This window comes from Kwoniella shivajii, chromosome 2 (assembly GCF_035658355.1).
Source record: "Kwoniella shivajii chromosome 2, complete sequence".
In the NCBI taxonomy this organism is placed as follows: Eukaryota; Fungi; Basidiomycota; class Tremellomycetes; order Tremellales; family Cryptococcaceae; genus Kwoniella; species Kwoniella shivajii.
The window spans coordinates 2103973-2129622 of NC_085909.1; the positions used below are offsets into that span (position 1 = coordinate 2103973).

At 43.3% G+C, this 25650-nt stretch overlaps 6 protein-coding genes across 6 annotated transcripts; 4 read left to right on the forward strand and 2 right to left on the reverse strand.

Moving 5' to 3' along the window:
• Positions 1–99: 99 nt before the first annotated feature.
• On the reverse strand, positions 100–7116 carry IL334_002137 (uncharacterized protein; the record flags this gene model as incomplete). Its single annotated transcript, XM_062933883.1, has 12 exons — positions 100–124; positions 211–1014; positions 1074–1162; positions 1229–1362; positions 1429–1657; positions 1709–5250; positions 5317–6156; positions 6217–6403; positions 6462–6552; positions 6607–6727; positions 6789–6927; positions 7009–7116. 12 exons carry the CDS (start codon positions 7114–7116, stop codon positions 100–102), a joined length of 6309 nt encoding a protein of 2102 aa, XP_062789934.1.
• Positions 7117–7448: 332 nt separating this feature from the next.
• On the forward strand, positions 7449–8953 carry IL334_002138 (uncharacterized protein; the record flags this gene model as incomplete). Its single annotated transcript, XM_062933884.1, has 5 exons — positions 7449–7946; positions 8018–8111; positions 8202–8525; positions 8603–8703; positions 8777–8953. The coding sequence occupies 5 exons, from the start codon at positions 7449–7451 to the stop codon at positions 8951–8953; spliced, it is 1194 nt and encodes a 397-aa protein (XP_062789935.1).
• Positions 8954–9513: 560 nt separating this feature from the next.
• On the forward strand, positions 9514–10794 carry IL334_002139 (uncharacterized protein; the record flags this gene model as incomplete). The annotated part of the gene is made up of 5 exons (XM_062933885.1): positions 9514–9753; positions 9865–9963; positions 10058–10162; positions 10242–10417; positions 10506–10794. The coding sequence occupies 5 exons, from the start codon at positions 9514–9516 to the stop codon at positions 10792–10794; spliced, it is 909 nt and encodes a 302-aa protein (XP_062789936.1).
• Positions 10795–10929: 135 nt separating this feature from the next.
• IL334_002140 (uncharacterized protein) lies at positions 10930–13683 on the reverse strand (the record flags this gene model as incomplete). Its single annotated transcript, XM_062933886.1, has 14 exons — positions 10930–11099; positions 11151–11332; positions 11389–11459; positions 11521–11558; positions 11624–11783; positions 11837–11848; positions 11909–12072; positions 12182–12239; positions 12315–12357; positions 12410–12570; positions 12648–12818; positions 12880–13077; positions 13164–13231; positions 13326–13683. 14 exons carry the CDS (start codon positions 13681–13683, stop codon positions 10930–10932), a joined length of 1854 nt encoding a protein of 617 aa, XP_062789937.1.
• A 1811-nt stretch (positions 13684–15494) lies between these two features.
• IL334_002141 (uncharacterized protein) lies at positions 15495–20462 on the forward strand (the record flags this gene model as incomplete). The annotated part of the gene is made up of 5 exons (XM_062933887.1): positions 15495–16329; positions 16402–17175; positions 17249–19834; positions 19897–19964; positions 20037–20462. The coding sequence occupies 5 exons, from the start codon at positions 15495–15497 to the stop codon at positions 20460–20462; spliced, it is 4689 nt and encodes a 1562-aa protein (XP_062789938.1).
• A 329-nt stretch (positions 20463–20791) lies between these two features.
• On the forward strand, positions 20792–24665 carry IL334_002142 (uncharacterized protein; the record flags this gene model as incomplete). Its single annotated transcript, XM_062933888.1, has 12 exons — positions 20792–21056; positions 21144–21203; positions 21295–21559; positions 21666–22098; positions 22186–22281; positions 22345–22452; positions 22509–22748; positions 22797–23123; positions 23185–23918; positions 24020–24147; positions 24206–24366; positions 24426–24665. 12 exons carry the CDS (start codon positions 20792–20794, stop codon positions 24663–24665), a joined length of 3057 nt encoding a protein of 1018 aa, XP_062789939.1.
• Between the last annotated feature and the right edge of the window lie 985 nt (positions 24666–25650).

The window sequence follows — 25650 nt, forward strand, 5'->3', positions numbered from 1 at the left end:
ATTTTTGACTTTCGCATATTCCTGACACGACTGCATCTTTATCCTTTTTTCCCTCTGTGATGATTGACCAAATCGTTTCGTTACATCACGCAAATGGGATTACTTTGGACCAAATCCACTGAAGCTAATCATGATCATACGCAACATCAGTAAATATTCTGCCTTCTATATGGCAGAATGATGGATCCTGCAGAAGGAATACCAACTCACCTAAAGAAGCCTGATGGTTTACCTTTCTCATCATCTTTCTTAGCATTATCATTCTTGAAATCGAATAACCCACCCGCAGCTGGAGAAGCTGAATTAGGTGGGTTGGACGAAGGTATGAATTTAGCTGCTGGTGTATGGGTCCTTGTGCTACCTCCTCCTCCTCCGCCTCCTGCACCGCCACCTCTGTGCGTCGAAGATCTAGCCAAGTCTGAGATGTTTCCTGGATCTAAATTGAATTTGATTCCTCCGAAAGAAGGTGATGGTGTTGATGTGTTCCCTGCTGTAGGTAGTGAAGGAGTTGACGGAAATACTCCAAGAGTGTCCTTTGTGCTTGTAGGAACAGCAGTAGTGGTGGCTACACTCTTGGATGGTTTGTTAACGGATGGAGGTAAAGGTGGTAATTGACCAGGTAGAGGTAAAGCATCAATCAGTACTGGGCCTTTATGTGAAATAGGCTTTTGTTTCTCTGCTCTATTATCCATTTTTGTCAATTTGGCAAATTTCATTTTCTCAATTCGACTTGATATTTTACTGCTGTTGTTCGTTAGAGAAGCTTCTACTTCCGCTAAAACCTCTTTGGAAGGTTCGAGATTGATAGCCTTGGTCGTAGTTGTAGATGGTATCATTGGTTTCCTAGGCGTCGATCTGGAGATAGATGGTCCCGGTGATCCTGCTCTACTAGGCGAAGATAATCTGATACTTCCAATTCGTCGAGCGAGATCATCTATGGTCTGTTGACGATCTCGAATTGCAGCATCGATATTTCGTACTGATCGCTGAACTCTCTCAAGTGCAGGCTGTTGACTAGTAGGAAGTGCATGTTAGCTCACGCCTTCGTAAACGGAACGTCATAAACGACTCACGAATTGATTCTACCCTGTTCTTGCCTTTCTGCTCGTCTCCTTAAACCAGCGATAGAAGCATCAAGCTCTTCAATCTTTGTTTCGGCAATCTGAGCATAAAACATTAGGATGGCTTCCTGTATATGTGAACGGAATCAAAGGAGTAAATCACTGACTTGAACAGATTTGCGTAGTTTCAACTGACTTGAAGCTTGTTCAGGACTAAGATCTTTGACTTGCATGACCTTTGCGAATGATGGATCTTGTCTTGCTCGAAGGAATTTATCGGCTTGACCGACTTTCATATCCGCTACTCGTTGAATACATTATTAGCACCATGCACTGAGATTAGGGAAGTTCCTAATATTTTACGCACTTTTCAGCATGCGAGATTGTAACTCTGCCAATTTCAACTCTGACACATTATCGTTATTTCTTCGATCCGACAATTCTTTTGTCAGATCCTCCACGATATCAGTCAGCTGACCAATCGCAGAGAATGCAATGGTCTCATTTGCGGGGAGGTTTACGGCGGTCACCTCTGACAAGTCCTTGATATTGAAAGACTGGTGATATTTCGCATTGGCGTTGAGTACTTTTGTGAGCTATGGAAAAGGTGTCAATGGATGAACAATAAATTCACTTATTAGGCTTACGTGCTTAATGTCATCATTCAATGAAACGATGATCTTTTCAATCACACCTGCAAGTGTTTTAGTCTGACTGCTGCTTGGAGCTGGAGATCGAGGTATGACTTCACGAGTAGGCAGAGTGAATTTGGCGGGAGGGGCTGGCTTAACAGAAGGTATTGAAGCTTGAGTAGGAGGGACAGCGGGCGTAGAGGTACCGGAAGATGAAGGCTTCTTTTCGGTTTGAGTGGGTACTGTAGATGTGGGAACGAATGGACCTGGTTTACCTAGACCTAATCCAAAGGACGGTTTGGCGTTTTCAATTGCCACAGGTGGAATCGTTTTTGCAGCACCAAACAGAGAGGGTGGAGTATCTGTCTTGCTTGGTTCGGTTGATTTGTTACCGAACAAGCTAAATCCCCCTGCTCCAGGAGCAGAAGTCAAAGGTGCTGAGCCCTTGGCGATTTCCGATGGCTTGTCTCCAAATAGGCTGAAGCCGATAGCAGGAGGTGGCTTTGTATCCGCTTTGATATCTGCAAGCTTCGCTTCTGACCCATTGGCTCCGAGAGGAGGAGGACCTATCAAGCTATTGGACGTCCCAAAGAAGTTGAAGGCACCGACATCTGGCTTTTTCTCTTCTTGGCTGTTTGGTTGCGTTGGCTTTGCACCAAATAATCCGAGTGATGGTAGGGTCGACACTTTCTTTTCCTCTTCGTTAGCTGGCTCAGCAGGTTTAGCACCGAACAATCCAGAACTCGCTGGGGGTTTGGCAGGAGAAGATTCAGGAGTTGTCGATGCATTTTCTGGTGGATTGGTAAGTGGTGAGCTTGTTCTAGTAGCATGTTTGAATGAGAATGATTGAGGTAGTTTAGGTTGAGCGTGAACGGATATTGGAGCAACAGGTTGATCGGCAACTGCCTCTTGTTGAGAAGTGGAAGAGGAAGACATGAGTGGAGGAGGGCCAAGTCTTGAGAAGAGTGACGTGCCCTCTGATGTGGGAGTCGGTGATACAGGTCCAGCGTCTACTTTGTCATCCTTAGTAGGTTTCGCGAACCATGTGGGAGGAGACTTGGTGAGGGATTTGGATGTGACAGCTTGACTGTCTTCTTCTTCGTAATCATAACCATTTTCGCTTTCTTGCTGTTCATCGCCCTCATCAGAAGCGAGTTCATCAGAGACTTCTTCTTTGATTGGTGACATGTCAGGAGGTATGGAAGTGGATCTTCTTCGACCTTGATTCACATCCACCTCTTCGACTTCATACTCTTCGTCATCATAGTCATCATCGTATTCTTCCACATCGCCTTCTTCACCTTCGTACTCGCCCTCATAGTCTTCTTCATCGTACTCCTCTTCATCCCTGGATACATCGTAATCCTGCTGTTCATCCTCTTCCTGCTCTTCCTGATCGTCCTGATCTGCGCTCTCGGGTTCGGCCACAACATCTGTTTTCTGAGCAAGATCACTGCTTTGCTTTACAGTGGCAGCCTTGTGAGGCCCATCACCGGAAGGTATCGGTTGGGTCACCTCTGTAGGTTCAGCAGACGGAGTCGTGCATTCAAAGGGAGTAGTCGGTTTTGCCGGAGTCTGAGTTGGTTGACTGAGTGCATCAGACTGGGTGGACGTTGAACCGGTCGAGACGGATGTTTTCTCCTCAACTTTATTCTTACTCGGAGTAGCGGTCGGAGTAGTCGTTTCCTCTTTCGATTCAGCTGCGGAAGTGGGAACATCGTATCCTTTGGTTTCCTCTTCTGGAGTAGATGGCGCAGTTGATTTTTCTGCTGCAGCCGGTGTCTCGGTGGGTTTAGGATTGAAAGAGAAGACTGACGGTGATGCTATAGTACTGAAGACGCTTGAGGGCTTTTCTTTTTGCTTTTCCTTGCTTGCTGAACTCGCAAAGGTAGAAGAAGCGCCTTGCGTTCCAAACCCTCCAAATCCAGTAGATTTCTTTTCTTTATCAGTGTCTCCACCAAAGACGGACGAGCCAGTACTTGCGAAACCTCCGAATCCAGTTGATTTCTTGTCCCCGCCATCTGATATAGCTCCAAACGAGCCAAATCCGCCTGTGATGCTGCCTATCGGCTTTGAACTAGCGGGAATCGTTGTTTTACCAAACCCTGCAGGAACGGACGATTGACCAAAAGCATTAACTCCAAAGGCAGATGTTGACGCTGCACCTATCGTGGAAGGTTTTCCAAACCCCGTTGCCCCAAAAGCTGAAGGCGAAGGAGCAGGAGGAGTTGATAATGCTGCAGGGGTGGATCCTGCTCCAAATGCAGGTGCGGATGGTTTTGAAGCCTGTCCAAAGCTGCCTTGTGACGGTGCACTGCCAAAAGCGGTAGCTGGCTTAATGAACGAGGACGAAGGCGTAGTAGCATTGGCGGGTTTCGAAGCGGAAGGCTTCATGGGTGGAGAATTAGGTGGCGTCTCATCCTCGAGGCCAGATGGTTGTTTTACTGTTCCGATGACTGGTGAGGTAGGCGGTGAATCAGGTACTTCAGATGGTTTCGTTGTTGATTCAAGAACAGAAGCGAATCCGCTTAAGCCAAAGTCATCCTCTTTCGTGTTGGTAGTGGTCTCAATACTTGGAGACGGAGTGGATTGCCCAAAGGCTCCAAAGGCTGAAGACTGAGCAGGCTTGGATCCGAAACTTCCAAATGCTGATTTAGGAGCTTCACTCGAGGGTGACAAAGTTGTTGTTGGCTTTTGACCAAATCCCGAGAATGCCGATGAGGGCTTTTCCTGACCATCAGGCTTGGATCCAAAGCCGGTGAAGGCGGGGTTTGACGCTTCGACGGGTGCAGTAGGTGTATGGAGAGGTTTTTGCCCAAACGCACTTTGTCCAAAAGCAGTAGATGATCCAAACGCACTTGAGTTTCCAAACGCGCTTGCCGAGCCAAAAGCAGAACCACCGCTACCGAACGGTGAAGAGGCACTGTCTTTCTTTTCTGCTGATTTTGCGGTTTGGCCGAAGGCTGATGTACCAAACCCTGTGGATGATTTGTTCGCTGTTCCGAATCCGCTGAAGGCTGGTGTTGTATTTGACGATGAAGAGGATGTTCCGAGGGCAGAAGGGGTAGATGATGATGCAAATGCACTAGGAGTACTTGAAGCTGGTCTTGAAGATTGTCCGAACGCTGATTGACCAAAGCCTGAAGCTGGAGAAGACGTATTGCCGAAAGATGATGTGGGCGTTGAAGTCGCACCAAAGGCGGTGGGCTTGGAAGCTGATCCGAAAGCTGACGTAGGGGTGGAGGTTGCTGCGAAAGCAGAAGCCTTCACAGGGGTGGACGTCGGTGTTGAGCTAGATCCGAATGCACTCGGGGCGGGGGGAGCTCCAAAAGCAGATGGCTTAGAGGGTTGCCCAAAGGCAGATTGACCAAATCCAGCAGATGTACTTGATTGCCCGAAGCCACCAAATGCAGCTGGTTTACTAGTACTGCCGAATGCACTTGGAGTGGCAGGAGCAGGCGATGATGCGGGAGTGGAAGATTGACCAAATCCCGAAGCGCCAAATGCGGCTGGTTTGGAGGATGAAGCGAAAGCAGGTGTAGGTGATTGACCGAATCCTGTCGAGCCGCATGCTCCGGCTGGCTTGGAAGGGAAGGTTTGGCCAAAAGCTGATGCTCCAATACCGGAAGACCCGAAAGCACGACCACTTGAGGCAGAAGACGAGGTCGAAGTAGCGTTATTGAATGAAGGTGTAGCGGGTGTAGTGGCCGTTTGAGATGGGGTTGCTTGTAAACCTTGCGAAGGGATAGCTGTAGCGTTTGTGATGTCTTGAGGGGTGATCATACCTGGATAGGGACCAGCATCAGAGTATCTCACGTCAAACGAAATGATGATTCCCTCTTGAGTGTATGCAAGTAATCTGGGTTGTGGTGGTAAATCCGGTAATTCTATTCCTCCAACTATTCCTTGCTGAATGATTTTTGTGGACGTGAGATCCAACGCTAAGGCAAGGACAGAGGCGTCATCCCTGACACCTGATTTTGAAGCGGGTAAAACACCTCTAGCAGTTTCTTCCAACATCAACACTTCCCATTTAGGTGGTTCTTTCTCTGCAACAGTATTTCCATGCAATAGACCTATTTCTGATGATGCTCCAGATACGATCATAGCTAAATGTTTGGTCCTTTCTCCCCATGACTTCAACCCAGCGAAGTGTCGGTAGGTACTTGCTCTTGTCATTAGACCCATAGTATTGAGAGGATCAAAGAATTTAGTGAAAGTGAATTCACCCTTATTCCGATAAATAGTATATGTTTCCACTGGATCGTCAGGTTGACCACCTTCCAGAGCGTAGGACACGAAGAACAGGTCATTCTCTAACCATTGAACGAAGACGGGATAGTACGCGTCGAGATCGGGTGGAGAAGGGATCTCAGCTTTAGCGACACCTTCAGGAGTATATTGAACTAATTTGCCAGAAGGTATGCCAACGACAATCTGTTTTCCCCTAGCCGACCAGCTCGCTGAGAGAGTGTTAGTAATTCAGTGTGGGATGTCAGAGATGATCATTGAATCTCACTTACCACATGAAAACGGTCCTGGTAAGGGTGTTGATAATTTGCAATCTTCTATATCTGCGATAACCAATCCTTCCTTCGCTAATAATGTGACGTATCGAGCCTGTTGATCGGCTATCGAGGGAGCTGGATTGGGAAGGACATCAAGGAGTTGTGAAGGGATATCAGAGGTGAAGGAATGGTACGGGTTCGTCTAAATCAATCATCAGCTGATGACCTTTGTGCATTTACTGTTGGATCAGCAGACTTACATTACCACTCAATACATCTCGCAATTTGAAAAGATGAAATCCAGCTCCATTGGCAGTAGCTACTACCAGCTTTTCTTCATTCATCGCCAGCCTGCAAAATCGTCAGAATCATGAGAAGGAGACATCACTCAGATATGTTACTCACTTTATCCATACCGGTCTATCTGACAATTCGATATTCTGGATAGGCTCAGAAACGGGCGAAGCATCCTTGATAGCTCCTTCTAAGATCTGATGAAATTTTGATAATCGATGTATCCGTACATCTACAATAGTAACCAGCATGAGTCATGTTGAAGATGTACTTTGCCTTAGATATCGGCTCACCGTTATTGCTTCCAACGATCAATAGATCCCATATATTCGATACGACCATCAAGTTACATTCGGTCGGTAATCCTTCTAATTCAATTCTGTCTGAAACCCTAACGTCGATATCATGATTTGTTTTCACCAATTTTAACCACTTGAAATCAAGTATAGTAGAGTGAGATCAAGTTAGCCAGCTACTTCTTTCGTTTAAGGTGCTGAACGTTGGGATACTCACATCGACATCTGATTCTTCACCTTCGTCAAGTCGGGTACTGGGTCCTGCAGTGGGTTGATCGTCTTCCATTCCCAAAGCGCCGAACGCATTTCCACCATTTCCAAACATCCTGAGATGAGTGCTGAGGCAGTATTGAATTCTCCCCTAGCTGAAGTGTTCTTGAGCTTGGTGTGAGTCTGATTCCAGATGGAATGTCAGTAGATCAGTGATAGATCAAGATGTATCAAGATGTGCATGTACCGTAACAACATTGGTGATTTCAGCTTTCATTTGTGGATTTCAACGCGCTCGGAGAAAACTCCTATTACGTAATACACTACTAACTCACATTGTTCGAACGTTGATTTACGAGGGATTTGTTGACAATTATTATTATTGTTCACTTTGTATCTATACAATTATAATCTCCACTAGTCACACTTCAGAGGGGGGAGAGGGTGATGCCCACGTATATCCCTTTGCACGATCAACCACCTCATTACTCCAGCTTACCTACGCCGTCGTATCCTCGTGATCCCTCAACACCGCGATACGGTTCTCCAGACTTTGATCCTTCTATTCCTTTTCCTTCCGCTGGCTCAAATAGCATAATGTCTTCTGAACCAGAAGGTGTCCAACAATCTTCCTCTTCATCTAGAAATGGTGGGAGTTCAAACTACGTTCCAAGAGCTAGAGACGAAGAAGGAGGTTCTGGATCAAGTCGAAAAAGATCTCGTGCAGATGAAGATAATGATTATCATCCTGAACAATCTCAAATACAAGCTAGTTCGCAAAATCAGCATCAGCATCAGCATCATCAGCATCATCATCATCATTATGTTGAATCACGGAATATACCATTGACAGGATCAATATTTAATATATCGCCTAGAAATCCATTTACAACTGTTGTAGGGGATTTCATTTTGGCCAATGCTGCTGGACTCGATAATGTGGAAGTGAGATCTACCTTTCTTTGATCGACTGAATTCGTCGTGGTTATTTGAATATAGCTGATATCGAGAAGTAGATTGAAGTGAAACTTGGTACCTTAATGTCTGTACCTGATCATCAAGGTATGACCTCTTCACGTCGGATTCGAATGCCAACCCAAAGTGAAATGAGTTAGTATTCTATATCCCTTGTTTTCGTACTTAACAAGCCTTAATCTTCCAGCAGCTATGTCGGTGTCGCAATGCTGATATTTGATGTAGTCGTACCACCGGATTACCCTCTTGGACCATTCCACGCCACGATGCATCCACAACAGCATCGAACACTCAACGGACTGTTGAATGAAGCTGCCCAACAATCAGTCACGTTATCTCCTGAACGAGGAAGAGTACATTTTTCCAGATCTAAATTGACGGATTCTTTTCATGGTGGAGGTGGTCGACAAGGGAAAGTTCGTGTGAGTAGGAATAGGGAAACAGGGCAAGTTGTAGAAGTGGTTAGAAAAAGGAGAATAGCAGATTTGAACGTGTATTGTCCCGGAGCAGCTTTTGATTGGAGAATCAGCGTAAACGTTGAAGAACCATGTGAGATATGAGCTTTCATACATTGTCTCGAAGGCTCTACTTGTGCTGATCACCACAATGCACGATGTACGATATAGACGCGATGCCAGATACACCTCCGAGTTTGACGAGAGATAAAGATAGAGCAAGTTATAGACATCAAGTATGTCAAGTTGATTTAACGCATGTCATGTCTAAAGTAGGTCCCAGTCATTCAACCCTCCTGATTTCCTTTATGAGCAATGCGGCTTATATATCGTTGTTTTTTATAGGAAAACCCACAAGCGAAACCAGTCTCATCGTTTGAACTGGAAATAGAAGTTCTTGATATACCTACGTTGTTAGCAGAGGGAGCTGCTGGATCTGATAGGTTTGACGAGATTTTACAAAATGTTTTAGATACAGCTAGGATGTTGATCAAGAACTGTGATCCCGCTCCTCCACAATAGACTATGTCAGTATTTGAAGGTAGCATCTGTATCATATCTCATCAGAACGAGAAGCGCATGTATATGTTGTCAGTTACTGGTATGGCTTATGAAGCGTACGAGGTTACTGAACGATCCATTGTTAGCGCATTACTACAATTTGTCCTTGGACCACGCTTGGAATGATAGCTACAGTGCTGGAAGGTGGTCTATGGTACTGCACATTTATTATTTCAAAGACATCGGTGACACAACGGAAAGCTCCTTTGGTCTTCCCGTCCTGACACAGATACCATATACCATACGGGTTGAAAGGATCTTGACGTGTTGTATGAAGATGGTGAACTAGGTTCGCCGTTCAGGCATGGTGTATGTATTCTGACCAGGGTCCACCACATACTTCATCCACTTGAATTGAGCGGTGTAATAGATAATCGAGCAAAGAGGCAAAGACATAAAGCTAAAGAAAGAAACACGACATTGTATATATAATCTGACACTCAAAACACGAGTAATCCCAAAATCCACGAAGAAAGATCTGAATTATAGAACGCGAACATAACGAAAGTGAAGTTTGCAAGATGAAGATGAGTCCACTGAATCTTCTTTGGATCGGAATAGATAGATTCGTAGGGGGAGATGTGAACGTGATCAAGTCAAAAGATGGGAAAAGGAGATATATCTTACCGGCATGTCATAAGGACGTTTATAGAGGGAAATATGATTCTCGTAAACATGGAAATAAAAAGAAAGAAGATTATAGGTGTGTTGAATTCCTTGTTGGAGAAGCTAAAAGAGCAATGAGGAATGGTGATGCTCAAGTGAGTGATCCATCAGTTGATTCATTCATTTATTTCACCAAATGACCATAGAGGAAAATGTGTAAAAAGCTGATAATGTATTGAACCGGACTTGTTTGGCCTTGTGTATAGCCTTTTTTCAGAATATATTGTTTATTCCTTGATATCAGAAAACAAGATGTAAGATCGATCAATCTGTGTAGCACGAGTAATCTAAAACACTTGGAAGGAGTGAGTAACTGTTAGTATATCGATTTACAATAACAAGATATCTCACAATGACTGATCCTTCTTTTATTTATTTATTGTTTTCCTTGGGATTCAGTCAAATTCCATTAATAATCTAGATAGAGTTATACGTTTAGATAAAACAGCTTTGAGAAGACTAAAATTTTACGCTTGGGCAATGGAAGGTATTCTTCCCTCACCAGTAAGTACTCGTACTCGTCCTCGTACAGTATAAATCACCAAGCTGTTCGTCTAAAGACATGAGCTAAATCCATTTCTAGGCCGGACGATTCCGTTTGGGTACCGGAACGTTGATTATGGCCGTACCATATGTCGGATCATTGATAATTGGTTTAATCAATTCGTTGATATGTTGGCGTACTGTCATTCAGATTTCTGCTCCGTGGTGGTTATGGTCTGAAATATTCTTACCTCTTTTCTGGGCTACTTTCTCCGCGTAAGTCTCCTTCACACCGCATGCCAGATTCCCAGATTCGATATGACGAATCGCGATTCATGCTGATGCCAAGTGACGGTGACTGTAGTTTCGTCATACCTGCTGTAGGGGATATAGCGGCTTCTAGGATAAGTCCAATGAGAAGAGCAGCAAGAAAAACTAGTTACTGGTTAAAACTCAGATGCTCTTTTGCGGTAGATAAACAGGATCAGGATGGGTATTGGGTTTGCCATTCGATGAATCGTGTATTCCCCAGAAAGAAAGGTGAAGAAGAACCTTATGTTTGGAAGTATGATGAACAATTCAGGAAAGAAATTTTCGGGAATGATTTGAGTTATTTATGGAATGACAGAAAGAGATTTGGGAGTGGAGTCTAGTTTGAGGTTTAGGTTATATAGCTTAAAATGGCCATGACTTAAAGTTCGTCTTCATCCGTGGCCACTTAATCTATGCATTCATCTAAACCCCTGCATGTCTATCCTTTTAACTAAGCTTGTGGCACCATTGCCGATCTAACCCAAAGAGCCCCATACTAATTTGCCATCCACGATAACACCATTCGCTTTGACCTCTAATATCTCATTGTCCGGTACATTCATCAAATCATCGTCCCAAATTACCGCATCGAATTTCCTGCCAGGTGTCAGTGATCCTGTAGTGTGAGACAACGAAGCGTAGGCTCCTATACATCCTCGAAATTAGCCTTATAAATCATATAGAAGGCTGAACTCACCATCAATCGTCATTCCCCTTAAAGCTTCTTCTCTGGTCAATTTCTCGGTAGCATACCATCCCCCTTTACCGTGAGGGGATTTACCATCTTCTGATAATCGAGTCACAGCCGCATAGAATCCCTTAAGTGGATCTATAGATTCTACCGGGAAGTCGGATCCTAAGGTAATACGTCCGCCGTGGCTATGTCAAATTCCCTGTAAGTTGATGCCAATGACGATGCACAATTTATTACATACTTTAGATAACTCCGCCAGGCGTAGGCACCTTTTATTCGCTCTGGACCAAGGCGGTCCTCGGCGTACCACATCTGTTTTCAATTGTAAGCCGTCGTGTCATACATTATCAAGTGAACTCCGCCTCGAACTCACGTCACTTGTAGCATGAGTAGGCTGTACACTTGCAATGACTATGGTTGTATGAGTCAGCTAGATCGACAGGCAGACTAATTACGTGCCACGTTACGCATCTCACCTCCTAGTCTGGCTGCTCGCTCGATATCTTCCATTGACATGATTTGTGCATGTTCTAACCTAAACCTCGGTTGTATTTCGGGGCTGGGCTCTCCTTCGAGGGCAGCTTCGATGGCGTCCAGGACTACGTGGGCAGCTCGATCGCCTATTGTGTGCACGTTCTGACAGCTCAGTCAGCTTTGCGCATTGATCCAGCGCCAATCGGAAAACTCACCACCTGCCAGCCCTAGAATCTTTGAGTCAGCCTAAACGGACGGGAAGGGGGCCATTGGTTAAAAATGCTCACGGCGTCGTACCACTGCTTGATCAATGGACCCCAAATTTCCTCCTTCTTCAACATGAATCCCTTCCATCCTGGCTTGTCCGTATAGTCTTCTGTCAAAGCAGCGCCTCGAGAACCAAGAGCACCATCGCCGAAGAGTTTCACCGCTCGAAGGGTGAAGTGAGAGTCTGTATTTGGGTGTGAAACATGAGTATCAGCCTTGTTATACTTGACACAACCACTGCTATCTCCAACATCTCGTTGCTTTTAGTTGCAACGGAAATCATTGAAGCGTACCAGGATGAGTGACTTGCGTTACTTTGTCACCGCAAAAGTCTTCTTCTTCACATTTCAGCTATTGCGCGAGGTGTCAAGTATCAGTACGTCAAACAATAGGTTGAACTCGAACGGTCTGAGGAGTTGAGCTCACCATCTGGTAGAACCGTATAGGCAATTTTCCTTCCTTTTCCATACTATGCTTGATTTCAGCTATAGTGTAGACGTAGCACACAACAGATAGCTCACCGTTCCCAGAATGGGACTTCCTTCAAGAAGCCTTGCGCATCATGAACCCCTGTCAAACCTTTACTCATAGCATCCTGTAACATGATGTTGAGGTATCTCTCTCTATCTTCGTCTGTCCATGGTGGTCGGATAGCTGTCAACATATTGATAGCATTGTCGACCTTGAAGGCATGTCGACACTTCAGCATACACACTCCCAGTTGATCGGCAACTGAGATCTGGATTGGGTGGGACTTACAAAGATACCGGTGGGATTGCCATCCTTATCTCTGACTACTTGACCACCGTTGACATCCGGTATATCTCCGAGCATTTCCAGAATAGCAGGCGAAACCCATTCAACGTGAAAATCGACTCTTGATAAACTGATAGGTAGATCTCTCAAGATAGGTGAGGTGTTGAAATCGTCCTTAGATTTCCGAAATTACTTAAACGGATCCTACGAATCAGTCTCGTTGAATCGTACTCACTGCTATTGGAAATTCTTTCTCGGTCCACATATTCTGATCCCACCCTAGACCTTCAACCCATGCACCTGGTGTAAGCGGATTACTCTTGACGAATGCCTCGACTCTTTCGATGACTTCAGCTATCGATTTGCATCCGTGTAATTGTAGTTGTTGGGCATGACCATAAATCAGAGGGTGCCCATGGGAATCTATAAATCCCTACGCAAAGATAGTGGTGGGGAACAATGCACATAGATATTTAGCTTGAACTATGTGCAAGACGTGAGATTGAGCTGAAATCTCACCGGCGTCAAAGTATATCCGCTAGGCAGATTGATCATTTTCATAGCGTTCCATTTTCGACGTATTTTACCTGTGTGCAAGTCAGTAGTAAGTACCATCTGCAGCTTTTATCCACTGCTACTAAAAGAAATCCGATTAGAATAGGTGTCTAGAGCAGTTCTTACCTAGGCTTCCAGTGTCTACCACTTTCCCTTGTATCACAACGACACATTGTGTTTCTCCTACACCTTCATCTTCAGGAACAGTATAGATCATCTGTCCATCTTTAGAACAAATGACGAATTGTTCAGGAAGCTGTTTCCCATCTACTTCATACACAGCTTTAGTCTTGAAGAAAGAGGTATTCTTCTGGGCATAGATGACGAAGAATCCAAGTATCAGAAGGGAAAGCGATATGTGGAGTGAACGGGTGGGATGACCTCTTCTAGGTGGAGGAGGATGTCGTTGGTATGGCGTCACAGGGACAGAATTCGACGAAGTCTTCGCTTGAGCCATTCTACGTCTCAACGATGGCTCAGACATCTTTCAATGAGCAAAGCATATATACAGTTCACTTGACTGCGACAACGTTGGAAGATGAAGATACAAGCATTGAAGGTTATCTTTTCGTGATCATCCAACCTCAAACATTGCATGCAGGTGGTCAACCTCCACAACCGCTCCTGTCACTTTCCCACGGTTACTCCGAGCATTGGACACTGTGTACATACACAAAATATAATCAACATCTCCCTTGGACATACAATGTTATGACTAGACTTCGACATAACTACTTTATCAATACTGGTCGGGCGTTTGGGCATGGCAAGAAAACATTCTTCCAAGTGATGAAGGTGAAGGCCCATTTCTAGATCCTAAAACCTAGAAACCTGTCTCTGAGTTGGGAAGAGTATCTTTCAGATCTTCGATCTCAGATGACGATTGAAATGACTTGTTGTGAATTGGAATGATACTATGTCCTTCGGGTTCAAATTCGCAATTGAGGTTGTGGGTTGTGAATTCCAATGATATCAAGGAGCTTTTCATGGTTCATCCTATCACAGTACCAAGTACGCTTGCCCACTTCATCGCAGGATGCTGTTGATGACTCATCAACTTGTATCTCTGATGAATCTCGAAGTTTGCTGGATTTGACGTGATTGTCAGTATCATGACCAGTACAAGTCTGTTGAGCCGGTTTCGTGCATGGAAAAGTTGAGTGGTCGGATGACATGATGATAAGGGCTCCAAGAGAATTTTTGATCGACGTTCTTGCATGAATTTGTGGAATGGGTGAGTAGCAATCAATTTCAGTGCTTTATGGAAGGGAGATTGAGGCGAATGTCGATACGGTCTGCGAGTTAGCATATGCATTATCTACTGCTCGTGCTCAATCGCGTGCCTTGCCTTCTTTCATGAGGAGGTCCCAGCACACAAATGCATCCTTCTCTCCATCCTTGTATACTTCTCTGACGATTGATCCTTTGTTGATCGTTGTGCGTTACACCCGTATACCACATACCTGTTGCATGTTATATATCCTGATAGACTCTCAAAGTCAAGCATAATTCGATGTGTACGGCATGAGTCAGTTGACGGAAGCAGAATTGACATTCTCGGTGCCCGGCAGACCATCAATGCTCAGTCGCGTCCACTGTCGTACTACAACACAAAAAGTGAGTGAATGAGGAGGGGGGGCAAGGAGAGAGAGGCACTGCCGCCGCCAAGCATTCTCCATAGCCGTGTTTTGTAAGTCACCTATGATCATCTCTAGTTGCGAATGCTGTATGGAGGAGATAGGGAAGATAGGGTGGACGATGCGTTGATGTAGATCGACGATGATCATCGTTTCATAGTACTCTGAGCGCAATCAGACTGAGGTGTTCGGCCCCGGGGGCGGAGTGGAATGCATGATTGATGTATAGCGTATGGTACTCTGCTATTGTATACGTCGTTCGTCCACTAAAAGAGATCCAAAAGTTTAAAAATGAAAAGGAAAAAAAACGCCTCGGTGATGAGAAATTGTAATTGGTATTTACCCTGAATCCCAACAAAAATGGCCGAAGGTGTAGCAAGGTGTAGTAAATTGCTTTGTAAGGTTAGTCAGAAACACAAACATGGCAATCCTACTCTCTCTCTCACTCTCATCTCATATCTTACATAGCAATTCCAGATCCCATTCATCATCATCATCATCATCACATACAGCATATCACCTCATACATTAGCAATCCAATCCATGCATTGTTAACGTCAACGTTCAAACACAGAAGAATAATACTTGTTTACCTATAATCCACCTCGGCTTGGCTTGTTAGCCTCGCCTTCTCAGTCACAAACCCCTTCTCGACAAGATGACAACAACATCATCGTCGAAAACACCGCTGGTACCGAGATCGAAGAAACACTCGCCATCATGGTACAGGAGAAATATAGCGAGACCATTATCAAAACTAAATCCATCAAGAATATTTCATGGTAATGATAAAGGTTTAACATCCAGATCAATCTATCTAAACGAAGAATTACCAGCCGAATTCTACGATAAAAAAGGTAGGATATTGAAGAACAAATCGTATTCATCAAATCAAAACGTCACTTCGAAATATACGATAATAACTTTCTTGCCAAGAAATTTATTTGAACAATTCAGAAGAGTCGCAAATGTTTTCTTTGCAGCGATTAACATCCTACAATTCTTTCCCAAATTCTCTACTATCTCACCTGGTTTAGTGATATTACCACTTATCATCGTATTATTGATAACGGCAGTGAAAGATGGCTATGAAGACGTCAAAAGACATCAAGCTGATCATAGAGTGAACCATTCGATCGTGCACATTTTAGCTGGTGCAGATCATAAAAATGAAAATCCAATGAAAGCTAAATCGAAAACGTTCATTCCAGCTATACCTTTACCAAAGTTGAAGAGCAAAAAAGGGAAAAAGGCTGAATTATTGGAACAAAGTGGACAAAATGGACAAGAGGCGGCTGAGCCAGTTCCCACAGCTCAACCTAGAGGTGGTGGGAATGAAAGTCTGAGTAGGATGAGAAGTCAAGTATCAAATTGGGAAGATGATCCGGAAGCTGGTGATAATCCTGGAGAAGTTGGATGGCATAGGACCATTTGGGAAGATGTCAAAGTGGGAGATTTCGTCAAAATCTATGATGGAGATCAATTCCCAGCGGGTGAGTGCTATCTAACCCTATGACGGAATGTATTTGTGTGCGGATTCTGATGTTTCCACCACCTCTCTATAGACATCGTCATTTGTGCAACATCGGAAGAAGAAGATGTAGCCTATATAGAGACCAAGAATCTCGATGGAGAAACCAACTTGAAGTCACGAAATGGTGTTCCAGGTTTATCGCACCTTGATTCTGCACAAGCTTGTGCTCAAGCACATCTCCGAATCGATCTCGATGCACCGGAAGTCAACATGTTCAGATTAAATGGTGCTGCTGTTGTACTTGAAGAAGTGGATGAAGATGGTAATCACCCAATTCATCCCATCACATTGGAAACAACCCTTTTGAGAGGTTGTGTCCTGAAAAACACAGCTTGGGTCATCGGAATAGTCATCTTCACTGGATCAGACACCAAGATTATCCAAAATGCAGGTAGAACACCTTCGAAACGAAGTAAAGTTGAAAGACAAATGAATCCTCAGGTTTTATTGAATCTGTTCATATTGGCTTTGATCGCAATGGTCTGTGCTATTGTCGATCACTTCAATGAAGTTAGATGGAATAACCAACAATCTTATTGGATGTTATACGCGGATACAAAAGGTGATAATCCAAGTATAAATGGTTTAGTCACTTTTGCAAACGCTTTTATCACTTTTCAAAATATCGTTCCAATCTCCCTTTATATTTCAATCGAAGCTGTTAGAACTATCCAAGCTGCGTTCATTTACTGGGATAGAGCGATCAAGTATACTAAGAATGGTGTCGTTACTAGAACTACAGCGAGAAGTTGGAATCTGTCTGATGATCTAGGTCAAATACAATACGTCTTCTCGGATAAAACAGGTGAGTCTAGCGTTTTTAAGACTTTTTTTCCTATGGAAACATTAAAACAGACTGACGAATCGCCCTTTTCCAGGTACCCTTACTCAGAACGCGATGATATTTCGACAATGTTCAGTCGGTGGTCGTATTTACACCGGTGATGGAAAACCACCCACCCATCCTACTCTCACCCAAATCCACAGTGGACCTCAAGGCAAGAAGGCTTCTTCCGGATCTAGCGATTCCGACGATACCGCTCAAGGTGCTGGTGATGAAAAGACAGACGACGTGAAAGTCCTTTTACCTAAAGATGTTCTTGCTCCCTTCCACGATGATGAACTCGACAAAGACCTCGCTGACCACGATACTGAACAATCACGAGTCCTACATGGTTTCTTTGCCGTTCTCGGTCTCTGTCACACCGTCCTTGCTGCCGAACCCGAACCTGGAGTTATTGAATATAAAGCTCAATCGCCAGATGAAGCTGCTTTGGTGCAATCCGCCGCCGATGTAGGTTTCGTTTTCAGAGGAAGAGATCACAATATCCTCAAGATGTCTACGCCTTTCTCTGACGAACCTGATGAATACGAACTCCTGCACGTGTTAGAATTCAACTCTGCGAGAAAAAGAATGTCTGTAATTTTGAGAAAATTGGACCAAGATCAACGGATCTTCCTTCTCACCAAGGGAGCTGATAACATCATCTTTGAAAGATTAGCAAAAGATGGCGGTCAACAGGAACTTCGTCAAAAAACCGATGCCGATCTACAGTATTTCGCTTCCGAAGGTCTGCGTACCCTTTGTTTAGCATACCGAGTACTGGATGATGCGGAATATAACCAGTGGGCCAAAGATTACCATGAAGCCACGGTTGCTCTGCAAGAAAGAGAAGAGAGAGTCGAAGAAGTCTCATCCCGGATCGAGAGCGGTCTCGTCCTGCTAGGTGCAACTGCCATTGAAGATAAATTGCAAGATGGTGTTCCAGAGACTATCACCGACCTGAAACGAGCTGGTATTAAAGTTTGGGTTGCTACCGGAGATAAATTGGAAACTGCCGTTGCTATCGGATACACTACTAATCTGTTAACCCAAGATACCAATCTCATCGTAGTTCGAGAAGGTAGACATTCGATCCAGGATCAAATTCGTGAGGCGCTTGATACATTTTTTGGACAACATGACCCTACAAGAAGTCTTTCTAGGACCATTAGTTCACGTTCGCGACCTTCAGGTGAAGCTCCCCACCTTTCGAGAGTCAACACAGGCGTTCAATCTTTGGTGGGAAGAGATAATGGAACGCGGCCGGGTGGATTTTCTTTGGTCATTGATGGACATGCTCTAACTCATTGTTTCGACGACTCTGAAACGGAAGAACTCCTTCTAGCTTTATCAACACAATGTAATACTGTCGTTTGTTGTCGAGTTTCGCCGCTTCAAAAAGCTCAAATCGTTCGACTCATCAAAGATAATCTCGGTGTGATGTGTTTGGCCATTGGTGACGGAGCCAATGATGTCAGTATGATTCAAGCTGCAGACGTCGGTGTCGGTATCTCAGGTGAAGAAGGTCTTCAAGCTGTCAATTCATCCGATTACGCCATCGCTCAATTCCGTTATCTGAAACGACTGTTATTCGTTCACGGTCATTGGTCATATTACCGAAATTCCTCTATGATTTTGAACTTCTTCTACAAGAATATCATCGGTATCGGAGTGTTATTCTGGTTCATGATTTATTGTGGTTGGTCGACTACATATGTCTTTGCTTATATCTATCTATTATTCTGGAACGTCTTCTGGACAATTATGCCTGTCTTGGCTATCGGTCTATTCGATAAAGATATCGATGACGAAGCATTGATGGCTTTACCTGAACTATATCGAAAGGGAAGAGAAGGAAGTTATTTCGGTATCAAGATTTTCCTCTATTATATATTTGAAGGGTTCTTCCAAACTGCCGTCATCTATTTCTTCATCCACTATACATATCTAACAACAACGACAAGAACAGATGGATATGATGTGTACATTTATGAAATGTCAACAACAATGGTAATCGGAGCTGTAATGGTGGCGAATTTATTCACTGGATTAAATATCGATTCCTGGACTAGATGGACATGGTTCGGAATCTTCTTTGGACCGATATTAGTTTGGTTATTCACTGCTGTATACTCGATTATACCACCTTCATCATTTTACACTGGAGTTTACGGCAATGATGTCTTCTTATTCCGATCAGCAGCATTTTGGCTCGGATGGCCATTCGTATTGGTAGTAGCTTTATTACCAAGATATATCATCCGATATTTGGATCAAAATGCGTTCGGAGATGATATAGCTAAAATGAGATTAGTAAGAAAATATCATCCCGAAGCAGATCCTTATACACATCCTTCTCTAGGTGGCAAATTGGGTGAAAAAGATTCGTCTTCGAAAGATCAAGATGAAACAAATGAACAACAAGATGATGGAATTGCTTTGCATCAAATAAATTCAAACTCAAACTTGCAAGGTAATCAAAATCAACAATATCAAAATCAAGACTATAATCAAATGGAACAGGCTACCAGCCAAAACAATAACGATATATCAAGGCCTAGCATAGAAAGAAATCCAAGAAGTTCAATGACAAGTCAAAGATATGGTCTGAATTCTCAAGCTAGAGGTTCTGCTGTTGATAGTGAGTTCATCCTCGTTGACGAGCGATAGACTCGTTATTAATCTCTCACTTCCCCGTTACAGTGTCGACCGGTCTTTCTCAAGCGCCTTCAAGAGGCTATGGATTCACGATGGAAGAAGGGGGTGTTGCTGTGAGTTAAGCCCAAAGTTTTCTCCAATATGACAGAGTCATGTCCTGATGAAATCGCTCTCCCGTGATATAGATACAACGAATGCAATCACGTTTATCAGTGAACTCGCAAGCGTCAAACCGATATAGATTTATACCTAAAAAATCACATGCAAACAAACCTCCTTCAGAGCCATTCCAAGCTCAACCCAAAGGGAATTCATCAATGGCTAGAATGAGAGAACGTGCTGGATCGATATTATCCAGGAAAAGAGCCAGTACAGATGCGACTTATCATTCGACCGGAACAGGAGGTGGAATCCCTGAGACACCTACTAAATCAGGTGGTTTCCTATCTCCAGGCAACAACGGTGGAAGTGCAAGTACGAGTAGTCCATTGAGAAAGAAGAAGAACTCAAAATCACATGATATACTAGATGATCCTACCGAAGATAAGAATCTAGGTAAAGAATTGGGCAGTGGTCAAAATATGGCTCCTCCAGAACCACCGAGAGTATAATCTGACTATTTTTATTTTTATTTTTTGTCATTATTCTATATAATCGTGTTGAGGGAGGTAGAGGGAGATCAGATGGCAGTAGAGATTAGGGTTGTTGGTGTTCGATATTTCATAGATTCCTAATTTGATTTGGATATGCATGCATGGGTATAATAGTTGGTATATGATCGAGTATAAGATGTAGTCGCCACGTGGTCCGGTCTACAACGAGACTTGGGATGGGACAGATAAATAGTATTGATCCTCCTCACAACATTGCATCTCCTCAACTTTACTTGTTCCTCATCGTCGTCACCATCATTCATATCGTACATTTTGATGGGAATAGTATGATTGTGAATATAAGAGGGTTAAGCCTCATCTTCACTTTCTTTTCCATTTCGTTTTTGGCCAGTGTAGTAGTTGGTTTACAAGCGGATCTAGCTGGGATAGTAGATTGGCATTTACCTCTTATTGGTGAATATATATTAGAGCCTACTCCACCTTTATACGTCCTTCAATCTCAATCTCAAAGAAATGATGGTGAGGGAAGGATAATAGGATTAACCAAGAAGAATGTATTGGCTGTTCTGAATGCTGAAAATGGTGATATTGGTAAGTTATGGTTTTCCCATAATCGAATCTGAAATACAAGTTAAAGAGTGTACATATACCTGATAATTGTTCATGTGTTCAATACAGCTTGGAGACATCAATTCGAATTATCAGATCCGGTAATATCATTTCATGTCAAGGATGACAGTAAGTTTCTCTTCCTCGTACAATAGGATTGTATGGACAATATAGAGCTAAATTCGGACCAATATTATTTTCTTGTTTTATTGTTGGACAGACGTCTTGTTGTTATCTGGATCAGGAGGATCAACAATCAGGTTATTCTCACTCTCGACAGGATCTTTGTCATGGGAAAAGTCGATTGTACCTTCTGAAGAAGCACGACTTACTATTCCAGCATATCTAGGTACAGATGCAGCGTTCGTCCCTTCGAAACAAGGTGAAGAAGATACAGTCGTCGTGTTGACTGGTAGTTCAAGAGTATCCAAATTCAGATTGAGTGATGGTGGATTACTATGGTCGATGGAATCTCCTGGCTCTGGGTGAGTCGCTCTCTCGTTTCACAATAACTCGCTCAATTGGCAGAATGCATTTCGTCTTGTGCCTAAGCGATCATTACTGATCATGTATATACGAATAATGTACCAGATCAACGATATTATTCAATCAATTGATACCAACAGGTAGTTCCGTTCATATATTAGGATTTCACTCCCAATTTACCGGACAGTCACTTCTTACTTCCACATTAGATATATCCACTTCTATCCCTAAAGCAGATTTCGGACAAGTACCCTCTATAATCGAAATACCTTCACAGGCTTTGATTGCCAGTTCAACGATAGATGGTGAAGCAAAAGTAGTCTGGATAGAACATGGTCGAATAAGAATTATCACAATAAAAGAAGATGGAAATGTTGGAAAAGTAAAAGATCTATTACCCCGTAAAGGAAAATTGTATGAATCGATAATAGATGTGGGGGTAAGAAGAAAAGGTATAATTTTAGGTAAAAGAAGTGATGGTGCTGTAGATGTCATAAGTGTTTCTCAAAGTAAAAAACTAGAAGAATTTGAACTTTCAGTAAGTCAATCCCATTCTCTACCTTTTAGATTTCTCTTCATATTCTACTACAATAAAGCTAAATAGTATCTTTGTTAATAATCTTAGGCAAATTCACCCGAAAGATCAGAGTCGATATACTCCGGAACGGAAACTAAGAATGGTGTAATCCTCAATCGAGTTTACTGGTCTTTCAACATGGCTGTAAGCTTACATTTAAACTTCTTGTATTCCTGATTTATGGAGCTGACGAATGGAGTTTATCAGGTCGGAGCTGCTCAGACTATCAATATCCCTAATGTGGATTCATCAGATATCATAACTTCAGGTTTCACATTCCAATACGATACATTATCGCACGGGACATTCATACATGTAAGTCGTTATCTTCCTGGACTTCGCAATCTTCTTACTGATCTCATCGCTCAAAGGCCGCTGTGTCTCCCACGCTGAACGATAAACAACTCCCTACACTCGTTTTGACCACCTCAAACGGTGCTATTCAACGAATGGAATTAGATAACCCCGGCTGGGTAAGGGAAGAGTCCCTATCTGATATAAAAGCTGCCCGATTCGTAGATCTGGGAGAACCTGAGACTGAAGAAGTAAGAGAGGTTTTAGCTGAAGAAGGATTCGCCGGAAGATTGAGTCGACACCTTGTTGAGCTCAAAGTGAGTTATCGCTTCCTGCAGCAAAAATGATTCTAACGCTTTCCTCAGGATCTACCTGGATACTTATTCCGGTTCGCGAAGCGATTCACCAGTGCCTCATACACTTCGGCTCTTCAAGTGACACCTTTGAATACAACCCATCTGCATCGAGATCAGTTCGGTTTCCAGAAACTCCTCATCGCAGCTACTGCGAAGGGAAAACTCTTTGCCCTTGATTCGTCCAACGGCGCGGCAATTTGGTCTCGAAACCTAGGATTGACTAGTGCAGGAGGCTCAGAGATCGATATACAAGACATGTGGAATGTCCGAGATGGAGAAGGCGGCAGAGAACCTATGTTAGCTATTTTAGCAACCAAAGTCTCCAAGGACAAAGAGGTGAGTTTGTCGAGCGTTGTCTGAACAATCTCAGGTACTACCTTTCTGACATCCGTTTTAGACCCTCACCACTGTCGCATATCATCTCAACGCTTATACCGGTCTGATTGCTGGCGAAGTGGACCCTGTAAATCACCTTCCACTTGGGAAAACCTTGTTCGAAGGTAAACCCCAGAACGCATTTCTACTTCCCTTCGAAAACTGCGGCACCAAAGCTAGTGTACTGGCCGTAATTGATTCCTCTAATGACCTACACATCTTCCCGCCATGCAAGAAGGTAGCAGCTGGAATCGAGGAGATATCCGATAGTTTGTTCTACTCTGTCATCAGTAGGGGTATCGACGAAACTTCCGTAAAGGGATTTATCCCATCTGCGGCTAGAGAAGGTGGTGGCTTTAAAGGTGAATTGATATGGCAATTACCGATTGGCGCAAGCGAGAATATACTAGAAAATAAAGCTGTGATCTTCGACTCTATCTCCTCTTTCGGGAGGGTCTTAGGAGATAAATCTACTTTGTATAAATACTTGAATCCGCATTTACAAGTAATATCAACTTTCACTCCTTCACAAAGAGGTGTATCATCAGTCAACTTGAACGGGATAGGTAAAATATATGTCGTTGATACAACAAATGGTAATGTGGTTTATCAGACTCAGATTGATGGAGTGAAAGAAAGAGGTGGAATCAAAGTTGGAATGGTTGAGAATTGGTTGGTGTTCTCTTGGTTAGATGAAAGAGGTTGGAGGATAGGTAGTACGGAATTGTTCGAAGACACAGAATCTAAAGGTGTAACGTAAGTTCCTCATCTTTTGTGAAACCTCACCGATATACGATTCCGATGGAGGATGAAGATGTTCGTGCTGATAATTGGGTATACGATTGCCATATTCACAGACCATCTCAATCTTCTTTCCAAGATGTAAAGATCAACGCTGTCTCTCAATCGTTCATCTTACCTACAGAAGTAAAGGCAATCGGGTTCACAACTTCCAAAGCTGGAATCACCACTAAAGAAGTACTGAGTGAGCTATATTTGCAGCAGTCTGCCTGCTAAGGTGATATAGCTGATAATTCCTATAGTTGTAAATGGTAAAAATCAAATTGCTTCTATACCTAGAAGATTACTTGATCCTCGAAGACCAACAGGTAAACCCACTTCAAGAGATAAAGAGGAAATATTAATTCCTTATGAGGCTTTGATCCCTCTTGAGCCTAAGAAAGTGATTTCACACAAATACGAGGTGAGTCATTTCTGTCATTTGTCCAGATTATGATGTAGCTGACGCGAACATCGCATTAGGTCCTTGGAGCCAAGACTCTCCTCACCTCGGCAGCATTAGTAGAGTCAACATCGTTACTCTTCGCATATGGTTTAGACCTGTTCGTGACTAGAGGTATAACACCGGCAGGAACGTTTGATATATTATCTGATAATTTCAATAAAGTTCAATTACTCTTAACGCTAGGTGCATTGACGGCCGGTATAGTAGTTGCTGGACCGGCGGTGAAGAGGAAGGAATTGAAAAATAAATGGTACTAAATGCATATGAATTAGATTGTTAGATTGTTTGGTTTTTTCACTCGTCATAGGCGTGTTTAGTGGACGACATGTCTGCTTTCACCATGATCAATACTATTGCCGCAAACCGCTCTTGAAAGTGAAAGTGGCGAGGAAGACCTCATGTAAAAATGAGTACAAAAGCTTCGTGGTGATACCCTTCACCTATAGCAAGCATTTAATGTAATCCTCGAGTATATTACATCTTGACTGTACTTTCAGACCGTAAGATAGACGCAGCTTGGGTATTATCAATCAGCCACATTGCTTAAATACTACTGTACTGTATTGATGGCGGGGTTTGCTGTTCACGGCTCGTATGCAATCATGAGTTCAGGAAAGCCATCGAAGCCTGGATAGACACTGCATGACAGACCAGATTTGTCATTTGTAGCTTCAGGATATTCTCATGCTATATACAGTAAGTTGCTGCTAGCTCTACATCCTTTCAATCACCTGCTAGTATCTATGATATCATGACTCGCCGAGACTCGTACATCCTTTCAGAGCCCAGTAAAGCAGTCGTCGATGATTTCACAAAGAAGACTTTGACTCGATGTAGGGAGTTGTGGGGGAAACTTGGGGGCTGCAGTACCATCAGAACACAGCGACAAGAAGTAAGAATTACGACAATTTGACATTCCCCTTGTTTGCTTAGCACTTTCTCTTCAGAGTACCTTTAAAGCCGCTGAAACACGTAGCAAATCTATCTCTTTCCTTTCAGATTCCGTAAGTAGCAAATTCATCGTCATGAAAAGACATCAGAAGTCAAGGTGAAATAGATCGTTTCTCTCCATTCAAAGTAAGACCAGCACCGAGCGCAGATTTGTCCTGGTATCTCAATCTATATATAGTACCAATCTGAGTCGAACCCAATCAAGCATATCATCCATTGCATCACTACTTTCATTCCAAGTCGTGTACTTTCATTTTCCACATATTCAGCTCGTCGCCTCATTACTTAACT